This window comes from Callithrix jacchus, chromosome 15 (assembly GCF_049354715.1).
Source record: "Callithrix jacchus isolate 240 chromosome 15, calJac240_pri, whole genome shotgun sequence".
In the NCBI taxonomy this organism is placed as follows: Eukaryota; Metazoa; Chordata; class Mammalia; order Primates; family Cebidae; genus Callithrix; species Callithrix jacchus.
Window position 1 is genome coordinate 38592629 of NC_133516.1, and position 24360 is coordinate 38616988.

General features: G+C 37.5%; 1 protein-coding gene across 50 annotated transcripts in view; it reads right to left on the bottom strand.

Annotated features, from left to right (window-relative positions):
• Positions 1–24360, bottom strand: part of ERC2 (ELKS/RAB6-interacting/CAST family member 2) — a 973896-nt gene that overhangs the window by 619819 nt on the left and 329717 nt on the right. For all 50 annotated transcript variants that reach the window (XR_013527394.1, XR_013527393.1, XR_013527389.1 and 47 more), the window contains one exon: positions 21726–21893. Coding sequence is in view for 29 of the 50 variants with exons in the window: in XM_035274352.3 (XP_035130243.1) it covers positions 21726–21893 (168 nt within the window). In the remaining 21 variants the exon portion in view is untranslated. The remainder of the gene's footprint in view (positions 1–21725; positions 21894–24360) is intronic.

The following is a 24360-nucleotide window of genomic DNA, read 5'->3' on the forward strand; positions in this document are numbered from 1 at the left end:
ATTGAGCAACTGCTCTGTAAAAGGAGTTCATCCTTGTCTACACTGTATTGTCACTTCAGCATCCAATGAGCTCTCCAAATACTCAACATTAGGCTGGAGGGAGAGGGCACCATGAAAATGAGAACCAGCTTCTCTAAGACACAGGGGTTTAGAGGTAAGCAGATTTTAAACAGTGGATTGACTATTCTGATCAGAGAAAATGCAATGAAGACACGAACCCAGGGAGAGAGAATGGGCCAGCCTGGCCACAGGCATAGCTGAAGCAGCCCTTTTAATCACTCTACCTCTATGACCCAACCGCCAGCATAGAGAATATGTTCAGGACTTTGGCATTAGACTGGCTGGAATTACAATCCTGGTCTGCCACTTCAGACAACGGGGCCTAGAGCAAGTTACTCAGTTTCCTCATCTGTGAAACAAGATGGCCTTATTTAAAGGGACCATGCTGAGCACATGCTAGGCATAGAGTAAATGCTCACTTAATGGTAGAGTTTGTTACTAATATGAGCAGGGTCTATAAAATGGGATACTTCTACTTCAGAGGATCATTGTGAGGATTCAAGGAGATGACGGACAAATCTAGCACAGTGCCTAAAACACCATAGGTGATCACTAAATTTAAGGTATGATTGTTAGTAGTGATAGTAATAATACTGACAGAACATACACAAAGCTCAGCTATTACAGCAGGGATTTCCTAGAAGGAAACAACAAGAAAGGAGATAATATTAAGAAGAAGAATAAATAACAGCAGGAACATATTATGTGCCAGACACCAAGCTAGGTCTTTTCCATGCACTAGTTTGTTCTTTTACACAGCCTTATGCCTATGTAGTATAATTCCCAGTTTTCTAAGGAAGTTCACACTAATATTCTTAAGCAAGGCTTAGCAAACGGTTTTTGGTAAAGGGCCAGGTAGTAAATATTTTTGACCTTGTGGGATATCCAGTCTCTTTTGCAAGGAATTAACTCAGCCATTGTAATGCAAAAGAATCTATAGACAATAGTTATAAATGGGCAGGGCTATGTTCCAATAAAACCTTATTTATGAAAACAAGCAGCAACAGTATCTAGCCTGCAGGCCATAGTTTGTTGACCTCTGCTTTAAACCACTGAGATTTTGAGGTTGTTACCATAGATAGCTTAACATAGACCACACTATTTGACATAATTACTACCACACTTGACAAAGGGAATCTTGTTAAAGCGTTGCAGAGAAGCAATGGCACTTTTGTATTTCTCTATGAGAATAGTTGTTAAAATGGGATCATGTGAAGTTGACTTGGGTTCAGATTATTATTTAATCTGACTAAGTCATATCTGTGTGATTTCCATGCACTAGGAAAAAAAGCATTCACTGAACCTTTGGCTGGAAATGCTGTGCAATCCCCTTCTTCCCTGGTTTACTCCAACTTATCTTTCAGATCTCAGATCAAACATTATCTTTCTCCAGAAAGCCCAACCTAGAACCACCTTTTACTCTTGGAGAGTGCTTAACTTCCTTTTCTCATTATAATTACTTTACTGAAATTACTTGATTAACAGCTTTCTCTTCCAGGGATGGAAAACTTCAGGAACACTGGAGCCATCTCTGGCTTATTCACTATGGCATCCCCAATATCTAACCCAGTGTTTGATAGACATAGTTAGAAATCAATAAAAATTTGTTAAACACAAAGCAATTAAGATGAAAGGTAGTCACCTTTCACTGGTAGTTCATAGTGCTGCAATGATCCATCCAAGGTAATGAAATTATATGACTGAGCTATAATTCAACCCAGATTTGTCTTGATAGCCAAGACTTGCTCTTAAATAGAATACCCAACTGCCTCCCAGGGATCTGGAGACAACTGTGGGAAATGAAAGTACCAAAGAAAAGACAGTCCTAGTAAAAAGGTAGAGAAGTATGGAGGGAGTTGAGCAATTGCCTTCAAAATGAGAAAGCCCAAAAGTTTTCTTTGGTTTACTAAGATATTTCAAGTGATGCCTAACAGATGTCTTTTGTTTGGCCTGCACACTATTGCAAAATAATTCCTTAAATTAGTTGCCAGCATTTAAAAAAAAAAGAGAGAGAAAGAGATTCCACCCAAAAGTCTGGATTTCCTGCTTTTCTTAAAGTCAGAAGATCTGGCAACACTGGGCCTCTAGTTCCTAAGGGGAAGCATCAGCTTTCGATTGGGCCCCAGCTCTCCAGTTATGACAGTCCTCACTCAGCCAGTTTCTCTGATTTATGAAACTCACTTGGACCCTGTCACATTGATATAAAAACCCCTGGATTATATGGAGATTCAGTGGAAGCAATTTTAGGGGAAGAGGGCTACAAGCTGAGTAGAATGGCAGGAGACAGTGATTAGCTTCCTTTTGAAAAGATAGCCAAAGGAAAGAAGGGAATGGAGGGAGGGAAGCGAGAGATTGTAGTGTTGAGATTAGAAGCCAAAATGAAACTATTGAGGAGGTGGGAGGTTTTCACCTCAACTGTAATTTTGTAAGTGTCTAAATAAACAGGGGCAATAAGAAAAGATCAAAACTCTATAAAGCAGTTCCTGACACACGTAGTGCTGATGGAGGGAGGGAAGGAACGTCCACAGAGTGATTCTTGTTAGAATGATCTTAAATAGTATACTGTGATGCAGAGTGTTCAAATAGCTGTAAAGAGTTACCCATTTATAAAAATCTTAGTAACTGTTTCATTCAGACCTTCCACACCTGGGAGCTTTGATTAAGAGCAGGGATCAGCAAACTACATTCTATAGAGAGGTCCACCATTTTGCTTGCCAGGCCCTCGGATAACTAAACTTCAGGTCCATTTCAGAGTTAATGTTGGCTGGCCAGCAAATTTAATAATCAAAATACCTGTTATACTACAAGAAAGGAAGATTGCTTCAGTTCCTGGAGGTAAAAGTACTGATAAATCTGAAACGGAAAACAAACAAAAATGACCCCAGAATCACACAGCTCAAAGAGCAGTGAAGTTAGGACCGCCCTAATTTGAAATCCTGCATGATTACTTTTTAGACATGTGGCTTTGGAATATTTACTTTACATCTAGGCTTCTGTTTTCTCACCTGGAGAATGGGAAGAGTTCCATCTAGTTTGCAAGACTGATATAAAAATTTACTAAGACAAAGCTTGTAAAGTCTGTAAGCACACACAGGTCACTCTTTCTCAGTTTGTCCGTCTTTCTGAAATAGGTGTGGAAAGGTTAACTATTTGCATTAACTCTTATTGTCTTTACTTTTGAAAATATTATCAAAATGTATAACTATAAAACAGTAAAAACAATTAGAACACGCCTTGATTTTCAGCAAGTACAATGTCTTTCTCTAAAACAAAGATGTATTATTTCAAAAGTATACATGGCTTACTTGAACCTATATACAGAAAGCATATCAATTAAGAGTGTTCTTGTGACTTAAGTTTTTTATATTAATTTTTATAAATATAAATGCTCCAACTTTCAAAGATCAAAAGTCCAGGCATTCTGTGAAATTAAATATTTTTTCTTCTTAAGAGTTATTACATCTTAAGGCTGAACTCTGAAGATACAGTTTATCTTTTGCATGTTTAACACTCATAAATTTAATTCAGAAAGTGTCATTAAACCTGCGTCTCTAGAAGGTTATTTTAACATATATATAAGCTTTGCTAAAATAACCTTCTAAAGACGCAGGTTTAATATATATTTTTTAAACTAGGTGTTAATATAAACATGGGCATTTACTTCAAGTTTTTCTCAAGGAAACTGCAATGTTTGAGGCTCACCATGCCCGGGAGTTCCAATTCCTCCCTGCAGCAACAGAAAACAAGGGAAATTGCTGCCACATGTGCCTGACTTGCAATCCACACCAGCTCTATGGACCCCACCTGTGGCTCAGCCCCATTCCAGGGCAGACACACACTACTGCACAACTGCCAAGTGACAAAGGACTTCACTAAGACTATTTTGGCTTTGCCAAAATGGATGAAAGGTCACATAGTAACATAGTCTTGTTCTTAAAAATAAGTTTGTAATGGCAGAAACATTGGAATCAATCTGTTTACAGGGAATGATGAACTAAAGCATGGCATGTGAAGTAATGGGTAGCCGTTGACACAGAGGCAGGTCAGTATGCACAGATGTAGAAAGACCTCTAAGGCACAACAAGTGCAAAAGGCAAGTTGTATTTCATATCCCATAAATTTCATTATGTTGGGAAGATTCCAACAATATAAATATAAATCCCCACACATATATACAGCATGTAAACGATCTGGAAGAATACACTCCCAAATGATAATGGTGGTGGCCCCTGGGGAAGGGGCACAACTTCAGTGTGTTTTGAAAGATGCAAGAGGAATTTAAAATTTTTGTTCTACTTTTAAAAAATTTATTTGACAATACAAATGTAGTTTTGCATGACTTTATGATTTAAAAATAAATCAAAGCCATCCATAATTCCAAAGATGTGTCCTCCACCATAAAGAAAGAAGTCTGGTGGTCTTATTTTGGCCCATTCAGGTTGTAGTGAGTAGAGACATATTCAGATCTTACCAGGTAAAGAGGGCTTATGAGGGGCCACGGGTGCCCAGAAAACTGTGGATAACAGTACTGCCAGGTCTTGGGGAGAATGATGACTCGCTTTCTAATTTACCAGAGCACCAGGTAGCTTAGGGAAAATGCCCAAATGCCCATGAGTCTTAATGCAATATCCTTTTGCCACTGTTGCTGCTGCTTTCGCAACACCCTCCTCTCTCTCCACTTCATGGCTTTTGCTTGCTTCTGGATTCTGCTGTCTCGTGACTTCTGTGAAGTTCCTTTTCTTCACACCTCTCTTAATTTCTCTGCTACCTTATGGGCTTTATGTCTTCATACCGCAAGTTCAACCACCCCAAGAAAACAAAAAGCATATTTGATGAACTCATCTACCATTCAATACACATCTCTTATCTCACTTAATCCTTGAAACAGCTCTTGCCCATTCAGTTATTCCAACCTAAAACCCAATAATTTGTCCTTGATTCCTCTCTTCTCAACCTCCTCCATATCCAGTTTCTTCCCACATCCTAACAACTATCTGCTATGGTCTGAATGCTTATGCAACCCACCCCCAAAATTCATATGCTGAAATATTAACCTCCAAGGTGATAGTATTAAGAAGTGGGGCCTTTTAGAAGTAATTAGCTGATGAGAGTGGAGACCTCATGACTGGGATTTGTACTCTTGCAAAAGAGACCCTAGAGAGCTAGCTAGCTTTCCACCATGTGAGGACACTGAAGAAGGCATCATCTATCAACCAGAAAACTGACACTTCCCAGACATGGAGTCTGTTGGGACCTTGATCTTGGACTTCCCAGCCTTCAAAACTGTGAGAAAAAAAATTCTGTTGCTTATAAGCCAGAAATTACCAATTTATATAATTTTTTTATAACAGCCTAAAGGGATTGCTTAGACACTATCCTTCTAAAACATATGGCAAAACCATCTTCCTCTCTCCACTTCTACACCCATCACTGGGTGCAGACCACTGTCACTCCTCACCAGGATGTCTGCAGTAGCCTCAGAGCCTCTACTCTGGCCCCACATGGGCCCATTCCTCACACAGCAGTCAGAGTGGTCTTTTAGGAATGCAAATCAGACCATCCCCCCCTTTGCTTAAATACCTCCCATGGCTTCCCATTATTATACTGTGTCTCCTCTGCCAAGCCTGTCTTGACCTCCTCCCCAACAGGTACGTTAATCACAAGTGTTTCTAGAGTTCTTTGTTTCTGCCTATCTTATTGATTTTAGTCTCTAGTGTTCTTTTTGGTTCTGGGTTTATACACAAGGACACCCTAAGGACAAGGGTATGTCGCATAACTTACCCGGGGCTTTCTCAGCCAACTTATATTACAGATGACTGTCAAAGTCCATTCTAACTATGGCCACTTCGCACGTATGAAAGTTTTATAAAATAAGAAAGCCCATCAGAATCAGGAAGTACCAAACTCCTAGGACTGATTTAAGGATTATTTGACATTACGAATGGGTTTGGCACCTGTACATGTTTAATAAATGTGATATACTACTATTATTTTATTCTTAATGACATATAAGACTTCCTGTTGGCAAAATGTGTTAAACTGCATTAATGCCATTAGTAACTTAATTCTACTGATTTTTCCAATTACAAGCACCTAAGGGAAAAATAACATGTCAGTCATCTGTATAAGGCATCAGTTTGCCAGTAAAAGTAAGAACATAAGAAATGTCTCTAACTTGAATTACAAATTTCAGCTTACAGAAGTATAACACCCAGGATCAGGGTGTACGTAACAATTTATCTCTAACAGACTGGCAGGAAGCACCACTAAGATGAAAATAAATGCAAAGTTCTGTTCACTTTTTCATGATGGTCAATCAATGCAACATCTTCCTGGGTTCTGAAAAGTTCCCAAACTTTCTTTGATATAAACCCATACCTACAGTAGCTGAAAGGAAGGAATTGAGCAAAACCACATGCTATAGAAGGAGGAAGAAATAAAGACAAGATGGCTCCATTCTCAAGAAACCGAGAATCAATTTAGAGAATAATTCTGGAAACTCAGTGTTAAGTAGTGTGCTAAGGCAAAGCAGACAATGACACAGGTCACATCATCTAGAGATGACGAGCACCAATGGATGTCTGCCAGGACCTAAAAATATGTGAAGAAATGGAGATGAGAAATATGGCCAAAAACAAAGAAAACGATGGGAAATGAGCTCACCAGAAATTCGGCTGTATCAATTCTATAACTGAATAAAAGAAATATTTTCAGATTGCCTATGTCTTATTCTCTCAAATCTTACATAAATTAGTGAGCATCCTTATCTTTTTTTTTACAAAGCTACAGTACATTAAGATATCTTGGTAATGATCTTAGGTCTATTGTATTTCATCCAACATGTGGTTTTACTTTGAAATTCACTTTCTAGAGAAAGGATAGAGAAAATGAGCTTCCTTCTTCTAGACTGGGATTTAGATAAACTCAATTTACAAAACATACATTTAACAAGTCCATACTGAATGTGCTTCAGCCTGGAGAAAGAATAAAAGAAAATAAAATTAACAAGGTCTTACTCCCTGTATTTCATCTTTCATATATATACCTTCTCTCTTTCTAAAATATGTAGGATAAATATTTAAGATTCCTTGAGTCTGGCTTATGTTTTACTCATCAGAAAACACCTAGACTATAAGATTCACAGAAGACTCCAAGCAGGAAAAATAAAGTTTTCTAAACTTTATTTAGAAATCTGAACTGGGAGTAAAATAGAAATTAGGTTCCCCAGTGACTGATACCAATGTGGGTAAAAGAGATGATGTCAAGCAAAAATCCTGTGGCCATCATCTGTGCCTGGCAGCCCAAGGCACTTCCAGGGAAGTTATCGTGAATTGACCCTGACTAAATGGAGTGAGTCATCAGCAGGTCTCTGACATCAGCCAGCTGCAAAGTCTTACAGCGACTGGCTAGATTGAAAAAAGATTTCCGAAAGCTTCAACATAAAAAGCCCACTGATTCTACTTCCCTATCAGATTTCCCCAGGCTTGCTTCTAGGTCTTTTACATCCAAATTACCCTCTCATAAAAACAAAGACTTAGAAAAACTGCAAAAAGTTAAAATGACTCTTTCCTTCTAAAGTGTACTTTAGCTGATTCAATAAAAGGTCTGAAATCATCTTTATGGTTGCCATCATGCTTGGGATAATTTAGCAGCAACAACATCTGTATAAATGAGGACATAGAGTCCCAAGGTAGATGGGAGACTTCTTATGGCTTATCCATGTCACTGGGAATGAAATTCAAAGAGCCCATGCAGGCAACTAATTTACTTTTATTTCATTTTTAATGTTTTATTATATAAATATCGAACATGGGCAAAGTTGAGAAAATAATATAATGAACGCCATGTATACAATTTTCAACTTTAGTAAGTATCCACTCAGGGCTACTCCTGTTTCATCTGACTGTACTCTCCCTCCTCATGTCCCTGATTATTTTAAATAAAATCCCAGATAGTATATCATTTCATCTATAAATATTTTAGTATAATCTTTAAAGATAGGGATTCCTTATTTTTAAAAATTCCATCATCACACTTTAGAAAAATTTGCCAAGGATCATTTTTAAAACTGACAAAAATTTTAAAACAGAGTCATTTGTCCTACTTGAACTTCCTGTGATGGGGAGCTTGTTCACCATAGGCAAGTCAATAGATGTGATATATCATATTAACGGGATAAAGAACATAAACCATGTGATCATTTAAATAGATGCAGAAAAAGCATTTGAAAAGGTTTAATATTCCTTCCTGATAAAAACTCTCAACAAATTAGGTTGGAATGGACTCCAACTAGTTTGATGACATGATCTTGCATATGGAAAACCCCAAACACCTATAAACCCAACACTGTAAGAAGCAAAGGCAAAAAGATCACTTGAGGCCAAAAATTTGGCATCAGCCAGGCAATATAGCAAGATCTTGTTTCCAAAGAAATAAAAATAAATTAGTTGGGTGTGGTGGTGTGCCTGTAGTCCTAGCTACTTGGGAGGTTGAGACAAAAGGATTGCTTAAGCTCAGGAGTTCAAGGCTGCAGTGAGCTACGATAGTACCACTGCTCTCCAACCTGGGTAACAGAGACCTTGTAAAAGAAAAAAAAAAGAAGGAAGGAAAAAGAAAGAAAGAGAGAGAAAGAAAGAAAACCCCAAACACTACACTAAAAAACTGTCTGAACTAATCACCAAATTCAGTAAGGATGCAGGTTACAAAACCAATATACAAAAATCAGAAGCATTTATATATGCTAATGGTGAACTATGTGAAAAAGAAATTTTAAAAATCCCATTTATAATAGCTGTAAAAAATATATATATAAAATACCCAGGAATAACAAATGAGGTAAAAGATTACTACAATGAAAACTATAAAATATTGCTGAAAGAAACTGAAAATAACACAAATAAACCAAAAGATATCCCATGTTCATGGACTGGAAGAATTACTGTTTTAAAATGTCCACACTACCCAAAGCTAACTGCAGACTTAACGCAATATCTATCAAAATATGATGACATTCTTCACAGAAATAAAAAATTACTACTAAAGTTTGTGTGAAACCACAGCAGATCCTGAAAAGCCAAAGCAATCAAGCAAAGAGAACAAAGCTGGAGGCATCATTACAACCTGACTTCAAAGTATACTATAAGCTATAATTTAAAAACCAGGCTGGGTGCAGTAGCTCACACCTGTAATCCCAGCACTGTGGGAGGCTGATGCAGGTGGATCACTTGAGGTCAGGATTTCAAAACCAGCCTGGCCAACATGGCAAAACCCTGTCTCTACTAAGAATAATTAGCTGGGCATGGTGGCAGACACCTGTAATCCTAGCTACTCAGGAGGCTGAGGCAGGAGAATTGCTTGAACTCAGGAGGCAGAGGTTGCTGTGAGCCAAGATTGTGCCACCACACTCCAGCCTGAATGATAGAGCAAGACTCTATCTAACACACACACATAAAAAACCAGCATAGTATTGTACTGGCATAAAAACAGATACATAGTCCAATGGAACAAAATAGAGTCCAGAAACAAATCCACGCATTTGCAGACAACTGATTTTCAACAAAAGTACCAATTATACACAATGTGGAAAGAACTCTTCAATAAATGGTGCTGGGAAAACTGGATATCCACATACACAAGAAAGAAATTAGACCCTATCTCTCACTATATACAAAGTTTACTCAAAATGATCTAAAGACTAAAATGTAAAATCCAAAACTATAAAACTACCAGAAGAAAACACTAAGGAAAATGTTTCATGACTCTGACCTGGGCAGGGATTTTTATTTAATAAGACCTCAAAATCACAGACAACAAAAGCAAAAATAGACAAATGGGATTATTTCAAACTAAAAATCGGCACAGCAAAACAAACAAAAAAAAAAACAGACTGAAGAAACAACATACAGAAGAGGAGAAAATATTTGCAAATTATACATCTGACAAGGGTTAATATCTAAAATATATAATAAATTTAACTCAATAGCAAAAACACAAATAATCCAATTAAAAGATGAACAAAAGACCTGAACAGACATTTCTCAAAAAGAAGACATTAAAATGGCCAACATGTATATGAAAAAATGCTCAACATTATTGATCATCTGGGAAATGCAAATCAAAACCACAATGAGATATCACATCACCCCAGTTATAATGGCCATTAATAAAAAGGCCAAAGAATAGGTTTTGGCAAAAATGTGGGGAAAAAATGAGCCCTTAAATACTAATGATGTACTAATTATAAATTTGTAATCATGAGGCACTCCACCCAGCCTGATGTACTATTTAGACACATATCAATTTTAAACATTTAATTTTGAAAAACTTAAACCACATTGCACACATTAAGTTTTTCAAAATTAAATGTTTAAAATTGATATGTGTCTAATTAGTACATCAGGGTGAATGAGGTACCTCATGCCTATAATCCCAGCAGTTTGGGAGGCCAAGACAGGTCAATTGATTGAGCCCAGGAGTTTGAGACCAACCTAGGCAACATGGTGAAACCCTATCTCTACAAAAATATATATATATATATATACAAAATATTTATATATATATAAATTAGCCAGGTGTGGTGGTGTGTGCCTGTAGTCCTAGCTACTTGGGAGGCTATGGCAGAAGGATCACTTAAGCCTGGGAGGCAGAGGTTGCAGTGAGCCAAGATCGCACCACTGCACCCCAGAGTAGGTGACAGGAAAAGACTCTGTCTCAAAAAATAGGAAGAAAGAAAGAAGGAAGGAAGGAAGGAAGGACGGACGGACAGACAGACAGACAAATTAGTATATCAATTATGGAAAGCAGTACATACATTATGGAGGAATAAATTTCAAAAGATATATTATACAGCAAAGTGACTGTAGTTAATGATAATATATTCTTGAAAAACGTGGCCGGGTGTGGTGGCTCAAGACTGTAATCCCAGCACTTTGGGAGGCCAAGGCGGGGGTGGATCACGAGGTCAAGAGATCGAGACCATCCTGGTCAACATGGTGAAACCCCGTCTCTACTAAAAATACAAAAAATTAGCCGGGCATGGTGGCGCATGCCTGTAATCCCAGCTACTCAGGAGGCTGAGGCAGGAGAATTGCCGGAACCTAGGAGTCGTAGGTTGCGGTGAGCCGAGATCGCACCATTGCACTCCAGCCTGGGTAACAAGAGTGAAACTCCGTCTCAAAAAAAAAAAAAAAAAAAAAATATATATATATATATATATATATATATATATATATATTTTGAAAAACGTAAGGTGAGTGTATATTATGTGCTCTTAACCACAAAAATAACTATGTGGGGTAATGTATTTGTTAATTATCTAGATTTAACCACTCCACAATATATATGTATTTTAAAGCTTGTTATACATGATAAAAACATACAACATTATCTAACAATTTGTTAAAAATAAATAAATTTTTATATTTAAAAAAAAAGGATTTGTAAGTAAATAGTACTCCAAGAATCAAAACAAGTTCTTCTATTCATTAGGCACTTCCAGGCACTTACCCTGTTTATATGCTCAAGGTCTTTGTAGGGCTTGCTTTGTCAGGCAACCAATAGTCCACTAGACTGAATCTTCAGTGAATCAATGCTAATGGAAACTCAAGGACAAAAAGAATGACAAACAATTCTTAAGCTTTTTTCAACAATCATATTATGGGTGATAATGTTGGTATTTATTTCTTGTTTATATCTGTGTCTCCAGCACCTAGCAGCAGGTAGATAATTTAAAACTAACAAACTGGAGATCCAATAAAAAGCTTATCAAAATGATTACCTAATAAACCTAATATACCTGTACACCTAATTTCCACATCTAAGTGCTCTGTGTCTTTCATACACACACAAGGCAACATGCAAGTGTGGTTTAAGTTTTTCAAAATTAAATGTTTAAAATTACTATGTGTCTTTAACCAAATGTACTTTTTGAATTTGGATGACAATGAGGTTGAAGAGTTGACAAATCCTCATGCCACTCCCTCAGTGACAGTTAGGGCTCTGTCCATCCCCAGCAGTTCAGTATCCCCTCCTGATCATTCCTTTCCCTCTTTATGGTACCACTCTCAGAAGAGCTGTCAAAGGCAGTCATCGCTATGGAGAGAGCTAACCCTTTTGGCCCAGGCATTGCTGGCACTGGGCAAAGGAATCACACTCAGTAAATGAGGAGTTGGATCTTCTCTTTTCCTTCACATTTGGCCAGATCTTAATGACCGAACACAGAATCTGTCCCATTTCAAATTAGTAACTGCCAAGGAGTATTGTAGGAGCCAGACGTTCTGTTATAGCCATAAGGATTTAAGAAATCATCTACGTTTGAAATTTTTTTTAAAAAAACTGCAATAAAATAAATTTCACAGACTTTGAGGCAGAAATGCTTGCAATAATACCAAACTCCTAGAGTTAAAATGATCCTTAACTATACAACTTATTACCTCAAGTTGTATTCCTCCTTTTTTTCAGTAAGACAAAAGGAGGAAAGCATATGTCTTCATGGAATAAATATCTGTATTTAATTTAAGAAAGAGAAAAATTCATATGAAAATGGGTAAAATAATCTTGCAGAATCCCTGCTATTTAACTTCGCTCTTCACATTTTGGTTTGCTGTGTAAATATACAGAAAGAAACCCAAATACAGCAAATGTTGTCCCTTTTCCAGGGGAATGGAGGCAAGTGTGACAAACATGGATCCAGTATCAGGAAAGCATAATCACAATACAAACTGGTTATTTCTAAACGGTGTCCCTCCAAAGAAAAGGAAGGGAATGGAAGTACTTAATAAATTCTGTTTTCCATAAAATTCATTTTAAAAAGAGTAAAGAATGTGAACTCAGGGGTCAGTAAGAGTTTTGTTGGATTTCCCTCCTCCTAAATTCTGTCATCTCCTTTTTAAAGTGGCCAGTCAGCTTCCCACAGACATGACAGAAATACATTCTTTTTTTCCCTGCAAACCATTTACCAGTAAGTAACACTTAGCAGAGGACATATATTGTCTCATAGACAATTGGCTAAATGGATATTGTCGCTTCCAGTTGCAGCTTAATATATTATAGACAGTGCCTTTTGCAAACAGAAGTATAACCAAACAAAAGCACTAAAGATCCATTTATTTTCTTTCAAGGGAAATAGAGAGCTCTGCCTCCATACCTCTAACCCTAAAACAATGGGCACAGATTATCAATGGATTCAATGTAGAAATCAAAATGATTCTGTTATCTTAACTGCATATTTGGTCACACAGATCAAATAACATCCTAATGAGCTAAAAAAAGAAGGGCCAAATTCTTCTGTTCCACTGGAAAAATAAGTTGCTCAAAATACGTTGACAATGGGCTAAGGTTTGGAAAGTTTTTGATTAAAAAAGGATTTTTGTTGGAACACTTACAATGAGATTTTAGTTGCAGTAACAATATGAAATTGAAAGCAGAATTACATACAAAAAGAGTACTGTAAAATATCATTATTTTAGTACAATGGAAAATAAGGTGTTTGTGGTTTTACTCTATAAATTCTGTGTTGTCTGCTCATATGTATTCCTTCTTGGCCTTCCTCTGAATAGCCATTCTGATTTCCAAGCCCTTCTGCACCAGTACTCATTTGTGGTGGGGGAACCCACACAATCAACATCTCCTAGACTCTACTTTCTTCCTCCGTTTTATTGGCTTTTCAGGACTAATTCATGTACACCCATCACATTGGTGTTCAGTTACCGGGCAGACAATGAATTTTCCTAATCCATTTAGTGTGCTGACAGAGCCATGTTCACAATTTATAGAATTTCCTTTTAGACATTTACGTATTTCACAGTTCATTAAGATTCAAACCGAACACCTGTGTTTATAAAGTCAAAAGCAATTTTATCCTAACAAGGTGTTAAATAAGGCATTCTCTGAAAGCCTGAACAACAATAACAACAACAAAAGTACTAGACTCGACCTATGACGTCTGTAGCTATCTGCACCATCCTTTAATAGTCTAGAAATTGCCACAGAATAACCATAAAAAGCTTTTATGACAAACTTGGGATGCTCCCTTCCATCGCATTTCAATTTCTCCATCGCAGGTCTTTCATGTTCTGCCTTAAGAAAGCAATAGTATGAGGCCACTCTGCAAAGTTCACCCAGGTAGCTAAAATCTGCAAAAGAGCTGAAAAGCTTTAGAAGTCAAATGTGGCCTCTATAGACCATTCCTTCATTTGCCAGATACAGGGACATTTTCAGCATTCTAAGGCTCACAAAGCCTGACCTTGCCTCATTTTTATGTGACCCCAAAGTTTTCACATCATTAATAAAAAGAGAATCAAAACAAAGCCCACAGACATTACGGGAGGGGAGAGTGTGTTGTTTGGCACTACCATCATCTATACTCTCAAAACGGAAAGGGCAAAAAATAAAACGCACATAGACGAGGTGGTGACCCCTATAACGACTATGGTTCCCAACATTTTTTTTCTACTGGTAATAAAGCATTTTGCAGACCTCCCAATTGTGGCCACCGTGATAGTTACTGTTTTGCAGGTTTATGCCTTTTTCTTGCAGTTAGAAGTGTTATCAATAAAAATTTCAAATGAAACCTTTCCCCATCAAATAAAACAATTTAAAACGTGAAGCTAACAGCAAGATTAGAGAGGAAAAATATAAATGACACCAGAGCTTTGTTATATTTATATATATATATATATATATAATTTTTTACCAAGTCTCTTAATTAATTAATTTAAAAGACATTCCTTGCCAGTCTTTAAAGTGAGACAAATGCACCTTAAATGGCACTGGGGTAATTTAACAGTCTTAAAAGTTGATTTTGTTGTATGCTACTAACTTTTTTAAAAAGCATCTTAATTTTGAATGCAGTGACTATGAAGGGCATTAAACAAAAGACTATCTCACAAAGGACATTTAAATATTATCCTTTGAAGGCTGAACTGATTAAAAAGGACTCTACAGCTTGCCAGTCAACTATGGCAAGGGGTGAAAAAAACCCTGAAATTATTGTTTAAAGGTAAACTGGTTACTAAAGGATAAAAAGAGAGGGGTGAGGGGGGAGAGGGAAAGGTTGGTTAACAGATACAAAATTACAGCTAGATAGAAAGAATAAATTCTAGTGTTCTGTAGCACTATAAAGTGACCACAGTTAACAATAATTTATTGCATATTTTCAAACAGCCAGAGAGGATTGTTAAGGTTGCCAGCATAAAAAAATGATAAACGTTTGAGTAACAGATATACTAATTATCATGAATTGATCAATACACATTGTGGACGTGTATCAAAATCACTGTACCCCATAAATATGTACAATTATTACATGTCAATTAACAAAAAGTAAAAGATCATCCCTTGTAAATCCCACCTTATATGTTATGGTGAATATTATTTCCAACCATTTAAAAAACTCCTTTCCTTCAAATGGGTCAGTCCCAATGAATAAGTAGTTCTTTAAGTATCTGGAATGGTTTGCAAAGCCCCGTGTGAATGCATACAGTCCCACAGTCTCTGGAGGCCACAAAGCATTCCCGACTCCTTGTCATGGTTACCTTTAATCCCCAAGAGTTGTAGCTCTACTGTGAGCTGAGGGACAGAGGGCCCATCTCAATGCAAATAAGCTAAGAAACAAGGCCATGTAAAACATGTTCTTTTCTCCATGTAACAACATTTTCATTGTCAAAAGTTTGGTTTTTATGATTCATCTTGCAAACTGACAGTCCAAGTCTTCTCTCTGGGTTGTGCTATCACACTGAGTCATCTGTGATTCAGAGACTGAAAAATGCTGCCACAGGCTCAGAAAACACCTCCTCCTCCACCAGCACCTTACACAACCTCCCTGAAGAAATATCATTGCTGCTTCTGTTAAAAAGGCATTTAATTTTTTAATTACAAATGTACAACATGCATCATAGAAAATTTAAAGATCACCTGAGTATCAGAGAACAGTCATACACAGTCATCCACTCTTTTACTTGTTTTTACATATGTTCATGCATGTATGAATATATGTGTATGTATGTGTATGTTTCTGTATAGAGAAACATCTTTAAACAAATCTTTAAACATCCTTAAGGAAATAAAAACTAAATATTATACGATAATCTCTTCTTAATATAGTAGGATTCTAAACTTTCTGAAAAACAATACACTCCCTAGAGTTTGGACAACAACCTTTATTATTATGGCCATACTGTCACTATTATTATAGCCATAATGTTACCATGAGGATTTAAGACTCAGAGTTACTCATTCATATCCCCCTTCTTAGCCATGTCAGTGTTGTGCCTAGAAAGCATTCTTGAAAACCCCAGTGAACTCAACTGTCAAGACAGAATTTTAAAATTTGCCACAAACTTTGCCTTTAAGACTAAATGAGGCCAGGCATGGTGGCTCACTCCTGTAATCCCAACGTGGGAAGCCGAGATGGGTGAATTGCTTCAGCCCCGGAGTTCGAAACCACCCTTGCCAAAATGGCAAACCCTGTCTCTACTAAAATACAAAAATTAGCTGGATATAGTGTTGCATGCCTGTAATCACAGTTAGTTGGGAGACTGAGGCAGGAGAATCACTTGAACCCGAGAGGCAGAGATTGCAGTAAGCCAAGTGCCACTGCACTCTAGCCTGAGCAACAGAGACTCCGTCTCAAAAAAAGAAAAAGATTAAATGAGACAATGCATGTCATCTTCCTGACACACAGAAAGCCCTCAGTCCACTGGGACTCTCATGGAAATCACTAGATTCCTGTTTAGAGGCATTTGGAGCTTGGGAACCCAGGCATTGTCATTTACTATTTTATGACCTTGAGCAAGTTATACATCCTCTGAGTTTCTATTTCCTCATCTTAAAAAAAAAATAAGGGCAATAATACCAACTTCACAAGTGGTGAGTCAGGTTTAAAATATCACATGGAAAACACTCAGCTGCATTTCCTGGAACTCAGTATAGCAGCTATAAGACACTCATAGACATTTGGGCAATAAAATTACATTTAAAAGGCTAAGACTATCAGCTCTTGAAGTTCTTGAAAATACTCCAGAGCATCTATAAACTACCTGAATTAGATACACTACTGCATGTGAACATCTGTATGTATGAGCCCATGTGGATTTTGGGGGGGGGGGGAGTTAATTGCATAAGCTTCTCATCTGTATTGATTATATTTTTTAGAAGTTGTGAACCCTTGCTTTGCAGCTGCCACTGTCCCAATCTACATATATAGCCCCTTGCCTGCATCAACACAAAACCCCTACATTCTTTGCTAATTAACAGATTCTCAAGTGTTTACTCTTAGACAAATATAGAATCCTTCTTTGGCTTATTTGGGACAGAAATTAGTATTATGTACCACTGTCATATAATACACCTTAGAAAACACATGCAAAAAAGTTGCCTGGCAGTTTGCAAATCACGCTGAGTTGGAGAAAAATATACTTGCCAGAAATCAGAAATAAATCTCTCTCTCTCTTTTTTTTTTTGAGAGATGGAATCTTGCTCTGTCATCCAGGCTGGTGTGCAGTGGCATGATCTCAGCTCATGCTTACTGCAACCTCCACCTCCCAGGTTCAAATGATTCTTGTGCCTCAGCCTCCCAAATAGCTGAGACTACAGGTGCACACCATCATGTCCAGGTAATTTTGGTATTATTAGTAGAGACAGGTTTCACCATGTTGGACAGGCTGGTCTTGAACTCCTGACCTGAAGTGATCTGCCTGCCTTGCCCTCTCAAAGTGCTGGCATTACAGGTATGAGCCACCATGCTGACTAGAAATAAATCTCTTAAATTTGGAGATGGAACAAAAGAAATGGTCACTTTCATAATATCTTTAGTTCTCCATATCGCCCTAATACAAAAAAAGTGACTCAATTGAAATATAAAAGTCTGAGGTCTGTAAATGCACATACCAAAAATTCAAAGGAGACCCACAAAGCTGAAACACAGAATGGATGTGAAGATGACAAGTGAAGTAGAGTAAGCAGGTGTGACCTGCCCAAACATCCCTAATAAACATAATAGCAGTAATGATAATAATAATAGCAATGGTGATACCATAATTTATAGCTGTAACCCTTGACTTTAATCAAAGCACTTTTCATATACATGTGTCAGGCTGATACAATGACTGTCATTTCATAGACTGTGACATGAAGGTTCAGAGAAGTTCACATCTGGTCCACACCACAGTTATTGAATAGGGAGGCTGAGGCCTAGCTACACATCCCCCATTTCTAAATACTGTGGTTTAACATTTTACTTTAGATCACCGAATAAATGTTAGGCATTAATCCTTCACAATGTCTGGATATGTTGTTAATTGTTCACTGAAATCCAGAAAAATCAAGGTACTAGAGAACACCAATTCACTATTTTCTCTACTGCTGTGAAATTCGTGTTGGTGGATGGGGTAAGCTGGTACGAAGGAAACATCAAGGAAGTAGCAAAACAAGAAACTTGGCCTTAGAGTCCTTTGAACCTATTTTTAAAAGTAAAATGTTATGTTAGGAACTATGTGGTGTATCTCTCTGCGTATGTAATTATTATTCCATTGATTTATTGCACACATGTCAAAGAGTGTCTGGGCATTTGTGCAAGTTCAAACAAACCAACCAAAGAGCCAACCCACATGGCCACAAACCGAGACAACTTGCTCATACCCCTCACTCCACCCTTCATCTTACCAACTCCCAAAAGCAAATTCCCCAGCAGCACAAATCTTCCTTACAGAGATGAACCATTAAACCATGACATCTGTCATTTATACTATTCTAAAAGAGCAGCCAGAGCCAGTTGATGGCACAGATATAGCAGGGCTCTTCCCATTCTAAAGAGAGCCCCTTTCAGTTTTGGCAAAAGCTTTCAGCAATGACTACGGAATCAAATTGCAAAGAGCTAACACATGTAACCTCCTTTGAGGATGAGCACCATATCTTTTTTTCATATCTTTTATTTTAGGTTCATGGGTACATGTGCAGGTTATATAGGTAAATTGTGTGTCACAAGTTTGGTGTACAGATTATTTAATATGAATTTAAACTCAGATTTTTCATCATAGGGCATGATGAAAGACAACCTATCTCATCTACTGAATACTCACCCACTAACCCACCACACAGTAGGTAGAAAGATTCTTGTTTACCTCTGGTATCCCGAAGTGTGGGGAAATCACTTTAAAGTATTCTACTTTGCTGCCAAAAATCTTCTGACTATAATCCAACAGTTAGAGCAATTTCGACCTAAATTGCTCCCCCTAAGAGACAGACATAATTAGGTAAATTTCTCCTCTGTTTCCATATACAAAGAGATCTTGTAAGGAAAAAAGGCAAAAGAAAATTCCTTAGCCATTTCCAGCTGATAAAATCAGTAATCTCCCAACTTCAAAGCAGACAACTTAGAAAATCATCTCACTTTCTCTGCACATGGAGAATCATTTTTTTCTACTTCAAAGCACCATCTCTTTATTGGGTCATTTTAATTATTGAAAGTGGGACAAAAGCTATCCATATAATGTCACCACTGTCTTTTTCATGAAATATGTATAGGTCTAATTTGGACTACATTAATTTGAGAGAGATAAAATATAGGGAGGGGAATGAGAAAGAGAAGAAGCCAAGGAATAAAGCCCTCATCAGTACAAGATAGTGAGAGGAAAAGCCTTTCTGAGCTGACTGCTCATTCATTTTCCCTGCAGAGGAACCATCAGGAAACCTGACTAATGGTTTGGGCAAGCAGACTACCTTGCTTCTCAAATTCTCTCCTACCCAACAACACACAGTAACAATATTACACTAACTGTATCGGTAATCCTGGCATTATTGACAAAACATGGGTACAAGCAGTTGCTTTTTGAATAATACAGTGAAGAAAAATGTGTAATCTAGAACAGCGGTCAGCAAACTATCTTGCTCCATTTAGAGTACCACAGCCTGAGAGAAGACTAGCTGGGCATTCTAATGCCCACTCATTCCTCTTCCCACAAAATCACAATGCCAGAAATTGGCAAACTTTCTGTAAAAAGACAGACAGTAAATATTTTCAGCTTTGTGGGCCATACAATATCTATTGCAACTGCTCAACTCTGCTGTTGTAGCACAAAAGCAGCCAAAGATAACATGTGGATGAATGGGTATGGCTGTGTTCCAATAATACTTTATTTACAAAAGCAGGCACAGGGCCAGATCTGGCCCACAAGCCATAGTTTTGGTTGACCCCCCATTTGAGACAAGTACTCAATGGTAGAAATGTTCTCTAGCTGTGCTGTCTAATACAATAGCCACTAGCCACATGTAACTGTTAGTACTTGATATGTGGCTAATGTGACTACAGAAATACATTTTAAATTTCACTGGATTTTAATTAATTTCAGTTTACATAGCCACATGTGGCTATAGTCTTAACACAGTTCTAAATGGTATTCACTGCTGCCTCCTGAAAGGAGATACAACCCAACTTCCAATTTATAGTATAGATTAAGTGTTTGTCTTAAAAAATAAAATATCCATATCTTTGCATTCACAATGGAACTATACACAACTGAAAATGATATTTCTTAAATGTGAAATGTCTACATCATTGAGGCCAAGGTGATTGTTTTGAATTGAAGCAATCAGTTAACTGCCTATCAGCCAATGGTCAAAGGCATAGGGGCTGAGTCAGGTTCATGCTAAGACCTATCCAATCTGGACCATGTTTTCTTCCACCTCTGGACACTGTCCTGAACCTTAACTGAGAGCACAGACTTAATCAACAGTACCATTAACTCCTAAGACAAATCCAAACCTCCCCACAGATGCTAAAATATATACATGCAAAGACACAGCTCAAAGAGTCCAAGAGAGAGCATGCATGTTGATTAGAATGCCTTCTAAAGTAATGCACACAGCACAGTGCCTCAATACAAAATCAGGGAGATTCACCATATTTTTCCCTATTGCCTGCTGCATCTGACGACTATTTTATTTACACAATAACTAGCTTTTGTTTTGCATTTCTTAGCAGACCCAAAGATATAATCCAAAAAGGAAAAGCAAGGAAAATAGGATAGTAACATATTTTTGTTGTTCTTCTAAGCATGAATAAGAGGTAACAAACCAGTATTTCCTTTGAGAAACTCACACAATATCAACTGTCTCCAATGGGTAAAAGAAATGGAAGATATTTCCTAGTAAATAAGAAACCTTTGGAAACACGGGTGCCGAAAGGGGAACCCATACAGATAATGCACAGCAAAGTAAAGCAGATGACATGCCAGTTATTTTGTGATTTTTGATAAAGTGAAATCATTCTAGATCCAAGCCCTTAACTAGGGTTACCAAATCCAAAATGCTCTGAAGAATGAAAAAAAGAAATTCCAAGTGTGAACCAAATAGCTTTGGTGGCACAACATGACACAAACTGACAAGAGTCTAGTTATACAGTCTTTATTTATCCTACTTAGTGTGAGAAATTTTTTTACTGCAGAAATATTCATGTGTTTGCTTATGGGGTGTTGCTACAATTTCACTTGCAGTGTTACACAATCTATACAGTGCATCTTGCCTTTCTGAAAGCCCAACAAATATGAACTTCAAAATACATCTGGCCCCAAGGGTTCGGATAAAGGGTCTTCTGAGGAAAGTTGTTCAGGTAGGGCATTTTCTATCAATTCAATATCTCTGCTGTATAGAATCCTGAGACAGTGCCTTACCTCAGTCTGAAGGATGGCAGCCCTCTGTTCTTTGGCAGTAAGTGACTCTTTGAGCACTTCAATGTGTTGCTTGCAATCTGAATTTTGATTGCTAAGAGTTTCAAGCTTTGTTTGTAAGGCAAGAAGTTCTGACTCCTTCTTTGAAAGTTCCTGCTTCAGCTGATCAATCTGCAAAACAACAAAATTGAAAGAAATTAGAAATTGCTGCCCCTACACTGTACATTGACAACTACTTATTTCTTTCCATTTCAGCAGCCAGTGATCAATAATCCAACAAGGCAGGCCATGAATTTTCTTAAAAAGATGAGCTTGGGAATCACACAGTCTTTGGGATCTGGAGGAAAATCTGTAAAGGTTGCTGAGAGTATAGGAAATAGGAATAGAAAGGTCAGCAGACTGCCTCCCGTCCCACTGTGGGCCAAATTTCATAATGGAATGAAGCCTTCCTGGCCAAACCTACTCATCTATGAAACCACTAAGTCTATTACCACCATGGTCCTGAGGAGAATCAACAGGGATCTAACACAGTTAATTAAATCAAGGCATAACTCCACAGTGCGAATAATCATTCAAGGGCATCATTTGACAAAAGAATCCTAAAAAAACAAGAATTGGGGATCTTCTTTTTGCTTACATTAAATATTGAGAAGACACAAAAGAACATAAAATATACATAAGGTATAAGATAAAATGGCAAAAACGATCCATCACTCAATTCACCAAGAAAGATCACTAGAATTATCTACATCCCATACCATTTCTATCTCCTCTTCCCATTTGGAAATAATTACCACCTCAAATTTTGTGCTTATCATTTTTTTCCTTGTCTCTTAGGCTTATCATATATTTTTGCATCCATAAATAATATACTATTTGGTTTTGCATGTTTTTTAACTTTATTTGGGATACAAGCTTTTTTACTACTTTGCTTTTTTCCTACTCAATCTTATGTCCTGGAGATTAAATCACAATGTTGTATAGAGTTCATTCATTTTCTCTGAAGTAGAGTATTCCATTAAAAGACTTCATCTCAATTTATTTGTCCGTTCTGCCGTTGATAGAAATTTGGGTTTATTCTTAGGTTTTTTGCTACTATAAACAGTACTATTCTGAACATTCTTATACATATAACCTGTTTCACATAGCAATAATATTCTCTAATGTTTAAGATTTAAACTGCTGAACCATATAGCATATTCATCTTCAATTACACTAGATAAAACAAAAATATTTTCCAAAACAGTTCTATTAATTTACATGATCACAAGCACCTTGCAAGTATGCCAGTCACTCCACTTCTTCACCAATAACTTATGTCACTGGTCTTTTAGATTTTTGCCGATTTAATATGCATTGTGCCGGTAGATTATCTGCAGAGATATCATCTACTAATTCCTTCCTACTTGTACACAAATGTTGCTCCTCCCAACTAGAGCTGAAGTTTAACTTCTTCGTGAACCTGGGCTAGACTGTGACTTCCTCTGCCAACAGCAAAATCATCACCACGCCTGTTCTAGCCCTAGCCTACAGGAGGACTGGCAGGTTCTGCTTCTACCCACTGGAAGCCAGCCACCACGTTCTAGAAGCTCAACCATGCTGTGGCCACCATGCTGTGAGGAAGACCATACCAGACATAAGGACAGGCCATGCAGAAAGAGAGAGAGGCCTGGTGGTCATGTCAGCCCCTTTGTCTTGTTTCAGGTACTAAAGGAAAGAATTTCAATGTTTCAGCATTAAATTCTGTGTTTGCATTGGGTTTTTTATAAACATTTTATTAGGCTTTGCATTATTACAACTATGCCAAAAGTATTTTTTAATCATTAGTGAATATTTAACATTACCAAACATTTTCTTTTCTGTATCTCATGGTTTATCACCATCTTTCAACCCTGTATTGTAATGAACTGCATTAATGAAATTTTTAACTTTAATCTCCCCTGGAAAAAACCCATTCTGTCATTACTTTTTAAATTTATTTTACTTTAGGATTTAGGGTCCATGTGCAGATCATGCAGGATTGTTGCATAGGTACATACATGGCAAGGTGGTTTACTGGCTTCATGCCCTCATCACCTATACCTGGCATTTCTCACCAAGTTATCCCTCCCAATCCTCCCCACCTCCTGCTGTCCCTCCCCTAGCCCCCCACAACAGACCCCAATGTGTGATGCTTCCCTCCCTGTGTCCACATGTTCTCATTGTTCAACACCTGCCTATGAGTGAGAACATGTGGTGTTTGATTTTCTATTCTTGTGTCGGTCTGTTGAGAATGATGGTTTCCAGATTCATCCACGTCCCTAAAAAGGACATGAACTCATTGTTTTGTATGGCTGCATAGTATTTTATGGTGTATATGTGCCCATCCAAAAGTGGGCAAAAGATATGAACAGACACTTTTCAAAAGAAGACATATATGAGGCCAACCAACATATGAAAAAATGCTCATCATCACTGGTTGTTAGAGAAATGCAAACCAAAACCACAGTGAGATACCATCTCATGCCAGTTAGAATGGCAATCATTAAAAAATCTGGAGACAACAGATGCTGGAGTGGATGTGGAGAAATAGGAACACTTTTACACTGTTGGTGGGAGTGTAAATTAGCTCAACCATTGTGGAAGACAGTGTGGTGAT